We start from the raw sequence: 13,382 nt of genomic DNA, 5'->3' as shown, positions 1-13,382 counted from the left end.
TGGCATTTTTTTGAGTGTTTTGGCATTTTTTGAGTCTTCCCCTGGCATTTTGTTGAAAAATAATCTGGCAACCCTGTATTGTTGGAAAAGTGCAGCAGACAGACAAGATAAAAATCACAGGGAAGTGTCATAAGATGAAAGTGGTGTTAGACCTAGAATTCACCTAAACATGATTCTTTCTTACTAAATCTGTAATGTGAAGATAGTCTGAAAGGAATTGAAAATGAACACTTTAATGATTGTTGCGTCGGTTGGCGCTTTAACGATTTCTATTTCCTTTTATTATGGCTGGCTGTGGGTACTCACCTGGTTACTCATTCACATCACTGTGGCAGTGGTTGGTTTTTATTACGCCGTTCAGTGGAGTCTCGTCAGTGGAAAATCATACACACCACCCTTATCACCATTGAAGAACAATTCTATCAACATCATTGTTAAGAAAATGATGGTGAGACATCGATATTCTATGAAATTAAAAAAAAAACCCGAATGGCTTTACTTTTCACTTTACACTAGTGCGGGGCGGTCCTTGGCAAGCTTAAGGACCACGGTCCTACGGTCCTTGGGAAATGAAGACCGCAAGGACCGGTCCTAGGACCGGTCCTTTTCGACATTGAACATTCCTGAGAGACTGTTGGAAATTCGAACCGGTTTGACCTTTGAGACCATGGGATCGTTCATTCTTGAACCGTTAAAGACCGCTACACGATGAAAACGGTGGTCTACAGGAGTAAAACACACGGAGTAGTCACACTCATTTCAAATTGTAACCTAATTAGAGAAGAGGGGTGATGCCTTCTTTATTTGCTCACTGTACTTCATTGTTACTTCGATAATTTAATAAAATTTGAAATTTATCCCCATTAACGGAGATAATGGCATCGCCCAAGGCGTTGATCGAGTTGTTCGTGGCGTTGATACACACACGCAACTCCTACCCCCCCCCCCCCCCCACACACACACACATTAGAGGGCAGCGAGCATTGAAGAGTAAGAGAGAGACGTGAAGTTATAATAAGAGGGGGTGGATGAGGTAATAAGAGGGGTCGATGGTGACTTTTCGCCAGATCTAACAAACGCAGCTACCCATTCATTGCTGAGTAGACAGGGATTCAGAAAAAAATCGACTGCACCCGGGATCGATCTCTGGCCCTTTGCGTATAAAGAGAGTGCTCTATCAACTGAGCTATCGGGGTCCCCAAATATTCTATTGGACTTTTTAAAAATTCAGACGTTATAACTGGGTTTTTTGGAAGGAAGAAACTAATGAAACTCATATTATTTGATTAGTAAAAACACCAACGAAATTTTAATATTATTGTATTATTTTAAATGACAACACTGCGATAGAAAGGAGTGGTGACAAGAGATGGACAAAAGAAAACAAAAAATCGGATTTGCTACTTGCTAGGTTCGACACACACACACACACACACACACACACACAAACACACACATCTTTAGTAGTCACATACATTTCAAACAATAACCCATTAGAGAAGAGGGGTCATGCCTTCACCATAGATCATTGTCATTGCGATCATTATGGTGTAGTAAATTTTGAAATTTACCCCGTATAATGGAATCGTCCAAGGCGTGCGCCTCCTGTTCCCCCATCTCACACACGAAAGGGCGGTTTGCGGAGTGGAGGTTGGTGGTCGTCTGCCTGTATGGTCGTCTGTGTCGTTTAGTGTATGGCAAAGGGGGGTGGGTGCGATTAATTAAGTGGGATGGGTGGTGATTGGTGGAAGATAGGCAACCGAAGCAACGAATCGCTGGGGCAGGGTTGCCAGTTTGGCATTTTAAATGCCAGATTCCAAAAATCTGGCATTTTTGAAAACCGTTTGGCATTAGAAAAATCATTTGGCATTTGGCATTTTCATTTGGCATTTTCTTTTCTTGTATATTATACTTCAAATGACACCTTTTCTTAATTATTTCTAAACGCGTAAAAACAAACATCTTCACATTTCTTTTTCATTCTTAAAATCCAACCGTGGTGTAGTGGTTTAGCACTCCACTTAGTAGTCAGTAGGTAAATAATTACCCCAACAGGAAATTTAGTATAATTCAAAAAAAAAAAAACAAAAAAAAAAAAATAATAAAAGAAAAAGAAAAGAAAACACGCAAGCCACCAGGATATGATAGTAAATTGTCTATCAAAAGTGAGTAGTTTTCTTAGTGGGGGTGGGAGTCAACAGACTTTGGCATCTTTTTAAGTGTTTTGGCATTTTTTGAGTCTTCCCCTGGCATTTTGTTGAAAAATAATCTGGCAACCCTGCGCTGGGGAAGTAGTAGGCTATGGCGCGAGACCGTAGGACCGTGGTCCTTGCAAGGACCGCCCCGCACTAGTTGAAAGGTGATAAGAAGTGAGGACCGCCGCCGATCTTCCCCTATGGGACCGGTCTTCGGTTCACAGCTAAAAGACCGTCGGACCGCGGTCTAGACCGGTCTTCAGCGCGGCACTACTTTACACTCGGCAAATAATTGAAATTACCGCAATCTCGTTTTTTTTTGGTTTTTAAGTACGTTTAATCAACTGCTTAGCTCAATCAGTTTCATATTTTAAAAAAGAATATTTTATTTAATCTTAAATTGTTTTATTTATGAATAGATAGATCCTAGTTGCAATATTTCAAAATATGAAGAAACAAACGTCTTTCATTTGTCATGTGTGGTCTAGGTCTACGGTCTATGTGAAAAAAAAAAAAATCAAACCTCGAGCAAGTACCTTTCTTACTCAGCTAACTGAAACTCAGGTCCCATGGTAATTTTTATTTTTAAGATATTAAAGATGCAAGGTGATGATATATCCCTAAATTTCACTTAATTTTAATACATTATAAAATTGCATTGCCATTAACAGGCCATAGAATCAACAACAGTTGAACAGCCCAGGAAAGTTGTGGTTTCTAGAAATCTGGACAATGCCCTCCAAGACGTCTTAGATTTGATAAGTAAGGATTTTATCCTGTCATGGTACAGGCCACTCACTGAGGACAAAACTTTCATCAAAGCCACACAGTAAGTGTACAATTATTATTATTATTATTATTATTATTATTATTATTATTATTATCATCATCATCATCATCATCATCATCATCATCATCATCATCATCATCATCATCATCATCATCATCATCATCATCATCATCATCATCATCATCATCATCATATTATTATTATATTAATTATTATTATTATTATTATTATTATTATTATTATTATTATTATTATTATTATTATTATTATTATTATTATTATTATTATTATTATTATTATTATTATTATTATTATTATTATTATTATTATTGTTATTATTATTGAGATGTACATGATAATATGTTAAATGCAAAAAAATAATGGTTTGAATAAAGTAGAATTTAGATTCAGCTGATGAGTAACATAATCTGTTATCGATTAGTCTTGTATTAAAGAAAGACTCATCATTTAACTTGAGACACTGAATGAGATATTATAACCAGAAACCAGTTTTGTAAAGAAATTTCTATGTTCAACTCTATTACAGAGGAGAATTGCTTTATCACTGTTAGAAAATAAAAGAAGACAATTAAAAAAAAAATTTGATTGCACTTTAAGTCAGTATTTTCAGCCATTTTTCTTTTCCTGATTTTTATCGACTTCTAACCCTTTAACTGTTTTGGTTAATTTTATGATATTGGTAATTACTACTTAATGATCCTTAACTCTTTCAGCGCTAAGGCTATACTCGCATTTCCATCACAAAATGGCTGACACCTGATTGAGTTAGCATGAGAATGACAAGCTAAGACAAAGCGACATTCGATTTTGGCGCAAAAAAAAAAATGAAAATGAAAGATTTAAATGCCTTATAAATGTGTTTCAGAAATGAGATGTGGGCAGTGATTGACCGCATCAGCCGTCTGGTGTCAGAGGTGGATCTTGTGTCTTTTTTGTCCCAAGACATTATTGAGTGTCTGCATCAACACTTCAAAAGTATTCGACTGGCCAGAAAGTTTGTAACATTGTTCATTTCAGTATTTTTAGAAGTTTTCATGTTTTTTTTTTCCATTTCTTTACCTCCATTAGAGGATCTGATAGTCAATTTGGAGTAAATTATTTTCTGCTCCAGTGAAAGCATATTTTTTGCACTTAGTTACATCGTCATGAAGTATGTATGCTAGGTCTCAAATAACATTTTTGTATATCCGATTAAATGGCCTTATAGCATGTCCATATCAAATGAAGTCAAGTTACGAACTAGACAGTTGGGTTATCAAATTTTTAATATTCATCCATCAAATGGTGACAGTTATCCTTGTAAATACTAATTTCTTTCCAATACATCCTGCTTATGAAACAATCTTGCTTATGAAACAAGCTACCTATTGGTATCAAACTTCTGAGTTCTATCGAAACCTACACTATAGATTACCATATATTTTATCATTTTTAGCTATGTGCATCAGTAGTATTTTAAGAAGAAGAAGTAGAAGAAGAAGAGTGAGTAAATTAGTTTGATAGAGGATTGTGATGTTAGCAAGAAACGTTCATAGTACATACAGTAAAACCTTGTGAAAACAAAATTCAAGATACCTATTTATCTATTTCTGATAATTTGGTTTAAGCATTGTAACTAAAATTAAAAAGAAAATCAGGTTTTAATAATGTCATTGAAAAATAAAGTCTGTAATTACCATGAGCCGTTTTTATGTTGTAAAGTGAAAAGATTATGCTTTATATTGGAATTTAAGCTCGTAAAATACAGGTTTAGACTGAACCATCTTCCTCTGTTGTGTAATCAATTCAGAGGCTCTATTCTGAAGTACATCAAGTCAATGGATTCTGACTTTACTTACAGCCGTGAAAATGGAGAATAGTAAATGAAGAAAAAAGAAAAAAGTCAACATTTACATTATTTTTCATTCATGATTTATTTTTGTTTTGCAGTTTTTGATTTAGACAGTTTTTATAGTATTTTATGCTCTTCTCATTAGAGATGCCTCAAATGAGAAGTCAGATGAGGACATTGGTCCATTTATACTTCATTCCTGGCTGAAGGATGAAGAGAGAGAGTTGGAATGCTTGCGTAACATATCTGATGCCCTCATATTCCTACTCACCTCCAAGCCCTATGGAACCTGTGCTCCTATTCGGCATCTCCTACGGGAAATAATTGCTGGATCAGGTAATATTATGTACAAAGATTGATTACTGAAACTTCCATTGATTATGGTCAAAGCTCAATAAATATACGACCCCATCAGTGTAAACAAATTGTATAAAGTTAATATTAAAGATCTTCGATTTGTTTTGGTTTAAGTGGTTATTTGTTGTTTTTTTTAAATGTTTATATTTATGATTTTTTAATTTTTTGAAAATAGAAAACAATGAGCAAAAAAATAATTCAAGTATCTATGTCACAGTTGAAGAGATATAAATATCTTAAATTTAATATACCAATTACAATTTTTTGTTAAAAAATATTTCTTTTATAGTTCTAAAACCAACAATTGATTTCATCTGTGACCCTGACTTCATCAACCTCAAACTCTTAGACTACATGACATATCGGGAGAAAATAAACGCAGACACCAAAAGGACTTACATGTACTCCTCTACATATGAAGGATTTGTCAAGATGATTAAACAATCTGAGTCAGTGGATGAATTACTACTTATGAGGTGAGTGATGACTATTATATTTTATAACTCGTATAGATTGAATGCGCCTGGCTAAGAAGTTCACAAGATTGCCATCCGGAAGTATAACAGACCAACACACAAAATTGTGTGTAACTATGAACTTTTATCATCTGGTTGATACAGTTTAATAAGTTCTCATAAACGTGGATGACATGAAACAATAACAAAGACCTGAGTGACGTCATCTTCGTTCTATCTATATGGATGGAATGATATCCTACAAAAATTCCACCATATCTCATCAACCCTTATCATTCCGATTGTAAGAACCCGCAGTTTTATTCATTTTATGGTCAGTCTAATTTTGGAAATCTTTAAACAAGTCTATGTTGATTCCCACAGCTCAGTTGGTAGAGTATTTGACTGACCAGCTAAGAGCCTGCTATCGATCCTGATTTTCAGCTAATGCTTATTCTGACCCCTCTGCCCACCAGTAATTATTGGTTTCATGGGTATGTTAGAAAATACTTTACAATATACCAGCATCCTATTCAAAGGTAGCAAACAGTTGCTACTATTTAATTCTGTCGAAGCTGTGATAAACTCTGGCTTCAGGTACCTTAAAGGACTACACTGTCATTCTATGATCAATGTATCTACCACTACCACTTCCTTCACTCTAAGTTATCCCAACATTGTCATTTATGAAGATCTAACAATTTAAATGAAAGTAAAAAATGGGAATCATACTCTGATAAAAAGGTTTAAGAATGGAAAGTGGTATGGGAGACAATACAATAAAAATCAGAGAACAATTAACAAGAATTGGAATCATTTCAGAAAATAATCCTGCCACAGTGTCAGATTGGGGGTTCTGATAAATCAGTTGATAGAATACTCACTTCACATGCAAAGGGACTGTGATCCCGGATGCAGTCGAGATTTTTTTACTTTGTGATAGAATAGCATCCTATCCAAAGGATAGCAAGCCATTAATATTACCTGTTTCACTTTAGAAACCGGAATAAATTATGGCTCTGAAGACTATTTTTTTTTAACATTGTCAGACTAATTTTTGAAAAAAGATTAAACAAAAATGGTCTTATTATTTTGAGTTCTGAAAATCAGTTAATAAATTATGCTTTTATGTCTGAGAAATTAACTTAAACATCATTGTTATGTTTAATAAGTTAATTGAAGTCTTGTTTACTTCCAGGTACAATATCATCTCTGAGATTTTGCAAGCATCTGCCATCAACAACCTAAAGAAACAGCATGGCTTGATCACAGGTTTATTGAGACGAATTTTACAATTAATGAAATTTTAAAAATTTGCTTTGAATATAACATTTGCATTGATAAAATACCCCCCCCCCCCTCACACACACAAAATATATTTTAAAAAAATAATTACATGATTTATGCATGAACTACCTCTTTAATTTTAGTTATTGATTGAGGTGATTCAAGAATTAAAATGTTTTAATTTCTCAGTGGATTGAATGTTAAGTTACAGAAACACCAGACTTTTACTAAAACAGAGGACAGGGATGGGTGGGGAGGGGAATGTTTAAAATTTATGGAACAAGACAAAATAAAAGTTTTGCCTAACAATTACTAAGTAGGATTTCCCACATTAATTTTAACAACATCAGATGTAACGTTTCTATTTTGTGTAGTGTTAATTGCTTAAGGAAAAAAGTGGAAGATTAAACTAAACAGGATGGTATTAAAAGGGCGTTTTCTAAAGTACAACTTCTATTACACAAGAGGAAAGGTTTGTTGAATGTGGGCAATTATACTTTTGGCTATTAGGTAGTGATCTCTGGATTTCATTAGTTAGCTCATCATATTGAAAGTTCCCTTTACATTTTTAATTGGATACATGCATATTTCTAAAAATTTTGTAAAGTCCATTCCAGAAAAATAAATCATCACATTCAGAAATGATGTGACATCAAAAATTAATTTGTCAAATTGTTAATATTAACTCAATTTATTTACTGTTTCAATAATGCCATGCAAGTATTTGGACAAAAGCATTTATAGGCACATTTTCGAAATTTTAGGAAGTAACAAGAAGAGCTAACTTTGAGAGTTCACATTCTGTAATATATCCCTCGTAGTCACACACCTACTTGATTTTAAGCATGTAAAATGGTTACTTTTCAGACAAAGATCTCGCAACCAAAAGCACAAATAAAGGAGAGCTGTTGAAAGCAAGGAATCTTGAACGCTACAAAAACCAGGTTGATTTTAGTTTAATTTTACATAGGATAAACTGCACATCTTATATAAAAGAAGACTCAGACATTGTTTCATTGGCTAAATACTTTTATCTAGATCTTTCTGCTTTTTAAAGATTATATTGCGTTAAACTTTTTTGTAAACACATTTTTCGGATGTTAGATGAGTATGAATGCCATGGATCAGAGTATATTTAGTTTATAAAGAAACACATATGTCTTTTAAATTCAGTGATAAATGAAATGCGTGTTATGAATGATGGCTTATATATTTCAGTTACTATATATTATTAATTATCAATATATTTTATGTTTAAAATTCTACCTCAGTTGACAGTTGCCAAACAGCTTTGTGAAAAAAGGATCACAGCCTTGGGTGGATCGATTTATGAAAAATCTGGGGTCTCTTCTGCCAAGGAGGATGAAATTCCAGCCCAAAAAGTAATTTGAAATAGTTTTATATCTCTGACTATAAAGCTAAAAGAATATATAGCAAAAAAAAAAAAAAGTAGACATGTTTGTTCAAAACTGAACTAAATATATTAATTATTGCAATATTTTGTTGATTTTTAGTCTGGGTTTAAATTTGTTTCTTTTTCACTTTGAATAAATGCTCTCATTTTATTCATTGCAATTCAGTCAGAAATTTTACTTTCTCCCTTCAGGTTTTTTCATTTGCTGTCATCATGGAGATGGCAAAGGGCAAGGAATATTTCATGAAATATCTCAAGACTCAAGGAGCTGATTCTCTGCTTGGGTTTGTGCCATAATGAATTGTTTTGTCTCAATATACTGTGCTGCAGTAGAAAGTAGAGTGAATTTAACTGTTTCAACGATTTTAACATCAATTTTGTTTAGCTTTATTCCATTTTGTGTGGAGAATAATCTGAAAAAAATTTGAGCTTGAAATTATCTTGGTTTATGTAGCATGTACTTACTTACTTAGGCCCTTCACTCCGTCTGGAGCATAGGCCATCGACGAATCCTCTCCACCTTGCCCAGATTTGTGCCATCTTCTCAGCTTCTCTCCATGTTAAGCCTTCAGTTTTTAGGTCCTCAACCAATGCCCTTCTCCAGCTATTTCTAGGCCGCCGTCTATTCCTCGTTCCCTGCGGGTTCCATATGAGAACCGCCCTGGTAATGTTTGTTGCAGGCCTTCTCAAGGTGTGGCCAAACCATTTCCATCTCTTTCTCTTAATTTCTACTTCTTGTAACATGGAACCCAATAGTAATTGTTTGCTTCCTTTTTTATATAGAGAGTGTATGTCTAATGTGATTAGTTTCTCATTGTTCCAAAGCGAATTTGGTTGGTCAGCCACTGATATTAGAAAGTTAATTATTACATTCCCTGAACCGAGAAGATTGACCAACAACGAGGAAGAAAAGCAGGATCTGTGTTGGATGTCATGACACGACGCCTAGTGTGCGAGTTGTTAACATACACGTAATGTATAGGCTCTCAAACGATATGCAGCATAGGTACCACTGATCTAAGCACCATGCTAGATGTAGCATGTGTTACTGGTCAATGAAACAAGTAATTATTATCTGCCTAACATTTGTTATGAATCGATTGTGACGAAGGAATGGAAATGAGATTCTGCACATTTCACTTCAATGGGTAGGCATGGGTGATCTAAAATATGATTTTGACACATTCGTTAATAAATCCAAATCGTTAACTCTATATTGAGACAAGGGTGAGAAAAAAACCCAAGAAAATTTTTGTATAAGCCTGATCTTGTGTGTCTGTCAGACACTCAATTGGTTAGGTTCTAAGTAAGAGAATAACGTGGAAGATTAGTATAGACAGTAATTTATTTAGAAATTATTATAATGGAATAATCAAAGCACTCACTCTGAAATGTAATTTCCACTCATAAAATGCTATGGATTATGATTTATATCTCAAAGAGAATAAAGTGCTGAAATTATCTTTTTATATACTTATTTCCCCTTCATTTTATATCAGATTTTGGATAGCTGTGGACAAATTGAGGAACACTTCAAAGGTAATTTGGTGGTTTAAAAATATTTTTTTTATAAAGCTTAAATCAAGCTTATAAGTATAAAGAGAAAAAAAAATGACTTACTTTAACAGTGGGAGCAGGGCAAACATTTATTAAAAAATTTCTAGCAAGAGAAATTAATTACATTATGTGGACTTTAAATTGAGAACAAATTTGATTTGTTCTGCTGTATACAATATTTTCATAAACGAGGCGATTTGGAGTGTTGATAATAATGATGATGATAATAGTAATAATAATGATTGTAATAATAATAATAATAATAATAATAATATTAATAATAATAATAATAATAATAATAATAATAATAATAATGATAAAATGATAATAATAAAGTAATAATAATAATGATGATGATAATAATAATAATAATGTTGTTGATGATGATGATGGTGTAGATGATGATGATAATGATGACAATGAAATGTCAATTGCTCCTCTTTATTCACTAGGATCAGCTGCACCAAAGTGCTAGTGAGATCTATCAGCAATACATCACCAGTAGTTCTTCTATTGTGAAGGTAGATAAAGCCATTCTCAAGGGGATGGAGGAGTTTCTAAGGGGAGACAAGGTAACTAGTTGAAAGTGCAAATTTTGTTCTCATACTTTCAATTTATGCTTCTTAAATGTTATGTACGACGCGCATGGTATCACACAGTAAATGAAACGTCTTTTCTTTTCTTTGTTCTTTTTCTTTTTAAAAAAATTAAATTAAAAATTTTTTTTTTGCATAAAATGAATTTGATGGCTGGCTATGGTATTCATTTGTTTAAAAAATTGAGATTATTTAATAGTTTCCACTTCCTATGGAAAATTCTTAATTTCCTTAATCATTATACATTATCACTCTTTATTTTAGTAAAAGAATTGGAATAATGATAACATATCATGTTTCACTGCGTTCCATAAGGCATTCATGTTTTTGAGATTGTAAGGAAAAAAAAAAAAAACTCTTCTACGAAGATAATATTTTAACTTACTTGACTGTACACATATATTTTCTCGTCACAAACTAAAAATATGTCTTCATAACAATAATACTAAGTGCTCTTTTATTGTTTTGAGATCTTTTTATCTTATCTATGTGCTAAGATGTTTACTATTCCGAGTTCCCAGCAGCCTTCTTTTTCTGTATACAATATTTTCATATACCAGGAGTGTTAGCTGCTGATCATGATATTATTTCAGAATGAACTAGAAGCAAAGATCTGAATTTTAAGTTTGAATTTTGAGCGAGACTGATTTCCTTTGTTAAAGGAAGGAATTTCATTTCATGATTTGTAAAAAGCTGAAATTTTGTTATTCTAGTGATTTTGACTTACAATCCAATTTTCAACTTTTATGGTTTATCCAGACATGCTTTGAGACGGTTGGTAAAAAATGAGTAGGTTGTCCTTTAGATCCATAGGCCCAAGGATCAGGAGTTTATCCCAGTTTCTATAGTTTGAAAGGGACAATAGCAATTGCTTGCTATCCTTGGATAGGGTGTTAGTCTATTGCAAAGTACTTTCTGACAGATGTAACAGACCCAGTTACCCAATCTCTGCTTGTTGGACAAGGGGGTCGAAAAAAAATAAATCTCAACTTCACCCGGGATTGATCTCAGTTCTTTTGTGCGTGAAGCAAGTGCTTTACCAACTGAGTTATCGGGACAATCAGTTACAAATGAATCATGTATAATTTTCTCATTCCATGGATGATTCTTGCAGCCAGAGCCAGACTCATTCGTGGTTTCTCAGAAACAGATAGAGAAAGATCTTGAGGAACAACACTACCCATCATTCATTGTCAGTGACAGTTACAGTCAGTTGTCAGTGGCCACCAGGAAAGATATTACACCAGAGGATGATGAACATTCAGGAACGACACGTTAGTATCATTAAGTGTGATTTATATATCTTTTCCCTTGATGAGCAACATTTTTGCACACGATTGCCCATATTATTGTCCAACTACTAGTATAGTATTATTCTGTTTAAAGGGTGTTAAAAGGCCTTTAACCTACCAGGCCCTAGGATATAACGTGATATGCTAATGCTCACTTTCCAGTTCTTCGCTTCTCATCAAATTTTGTTGAGAACATTTTGTCCCTCCTTCCAACCAAATAATTCCAGTAGAGGTTTCCACAATTGGATATTGAGACATAATAATTTTTAATTTCATTTTTAAATGAAATGTATGATCAGCGCTTTCATCAATTGACATTGGATTGGCTGTTGAAACAAATATTTTGTCTTGGTGAACCAGCAAGTGAAATTTGAAACTATATTGTCAAATGATCAAAATGATGAAATTTGTTATTTTGCTATTTAATTTTTAGAAATTATATTTATTTTGCGCAATAATATCATATGAATTAAACTCAAATTTCATAATTTAGATACTAGATTCAGTTAATGGAATGGTACTTAAATTGAAACAAAAAAATGCTAGTAGGTACTGTTGACCCATTTGAGAAATCTATCAACAAAGAACTGAATTCATTAAGATATGAATATGATTACTGTTTATCATAATAAAAAACAAATGTGATTTATTAAGATTGTTGCAATATCATGTCAAGGCATTGAAAGGATTTATTATTCTAGTTAGCCTTTTAAAAGATAAGAATTTTATCTATATATAATGTCATTACCTCCCTGGGGCATTGGATTTCGGCCCGCTCAGATTCTAACAGGTTTTTGCCCTCTCCGGAGAGCATGCTAGAATTCAACGAGTACTGTACTAGATTGAGGTGGCAGTCATCAGAGATAAGCAAAGTAAGAAAAATAAGATCTATGTTGTCAATAAAATTTTTCATTTGCCTCTCAACTTCTGAAATCAGAGGAGCTTTTCTTGGATTCCAATGTGCCATATGACGATGAAGAGAGTGTAATAGCTGGCCAGTCATACCATGCCCAGCAGCGACTCCGAACGCTAGACAACAAGATAGAAAACAAAGCCAGGGCTCTACATGCTCAGAGGACGTTGAATAAGACTGATGCTAGTGGGAAAGTGAGAATTTTTTGATGATTGAATCTCTATGTATTTGTTACTGCATCTCATACAGTTTATATTTTCATTTGTTGTTTTTTTAAAATGTTGTTTTTCTTGCTTATTTATGTGATTATTAATCTCTACATTCATTCAGTCAATAAATAAATGAATTCTTTATTTATTCATTTATTCATTCATTCATATATTCATTCACTTGTTCATTCAGTCAGTCGTTATATTAATTAATTATTTCTTTTTAAAACTTTTATCTATGCATTCATTCTTTTATTTATTCATTCATTCGTTCATTTATTTATTCATTCATTCATTTATTCATGACTTATTTATTATTTGTTTTATACTATTTATAAATTATTGCTATTACTATTTAAAAATACTCATCCATATATTTGTTCTTTTATTTATGCTAACATTAACTCGTTTAATCATTTCATTGATATTTTTTAGTTGAAGAAAGTACATGAAGACATGGAGCAG

General features: G+C 33.2%; 1 protein-coding gene across 1 annotated transcript in view; it reads left to right on the top strand.

Annotated features, from left to right (window-relative positions):
• The first annotated feature begins 62 nt into the window (after positions 1–62).
• The window catches only part of LOC144970232 (sorting nexin-25-like), a 25,476-nt gene continuing 12,156 nt past the window's right edge, over positions 63–13,382 (top strand). The window contains exons 1-14 of the mRNA XM_078909662.1: positions 63–448; positions 2,867–3,024; positions 3,872–4,000; positions 4,983–5,173; positions 5,484–5,670; positions 6,848–6,921; positions 7,804–7,880; positions 8,208–8,318; positions 8,543–8,634; positions 9,850–9,889; positions 10,360–10,479; positions 11,618–11,777; positions 12,733–12,902; positions 13,353–13,382. The exon at positions 13,353–13,382 is cut by the window's right edge and continues 111 nt beyond it. Coding sequence (XP_078765788.1) covers positions 224–448; positions 2,867–3,024; positions 3,872–4,000; positions 4,983–5,173; positions 5,484–5,670; positions 6,848–6,921; positions 7,804–7,880; positions 8,208–8,318; positions 8,543–8,634; positions 9,850–9,889; positions 10,360–10,479; positions 11,618–11,777; positions 12,733–12,902; positions 13,353–13,382 — 1,764 coding nt within the window. The 5' untranslated portion in view covers positions 63–223. The remainder of the gene's footprint in view (positions 449–2,866; positions 3,025–3,871; positions 4,001–4,982; positions 5,174–5,483; positions 5,671–6,847; positions 6,922–7,803; positions 7,881–8,207; positions 8,319–8,542; positions 8,635–9,849; positions 9,890–10,359; positions 10,480–11,617; positions 11,778–12,732; positions 12,903–13,352) is intronic.

The sequence above is a fragment of the Berghia stephanieae genome, chromosome 4, assembly GCF_034508935.2.
Source record: "Berghia stephanieae isolate SIO BIC M18660-M18661 chromosome 4, UCSD_Bste_1.3, whole genome shotgun sequence".
Taxonomy (NCBI): Eukaryota; Metazoa; Mollusca; class Gastropoda; order Nudibranchia; family Aeolidiidae; genus Berghia; species Berghia stephanieae.
Note: the sequence above shows the minus strand (reverse complement) of the source record. Positions and strands in the feature narration are given on the sequence as shown.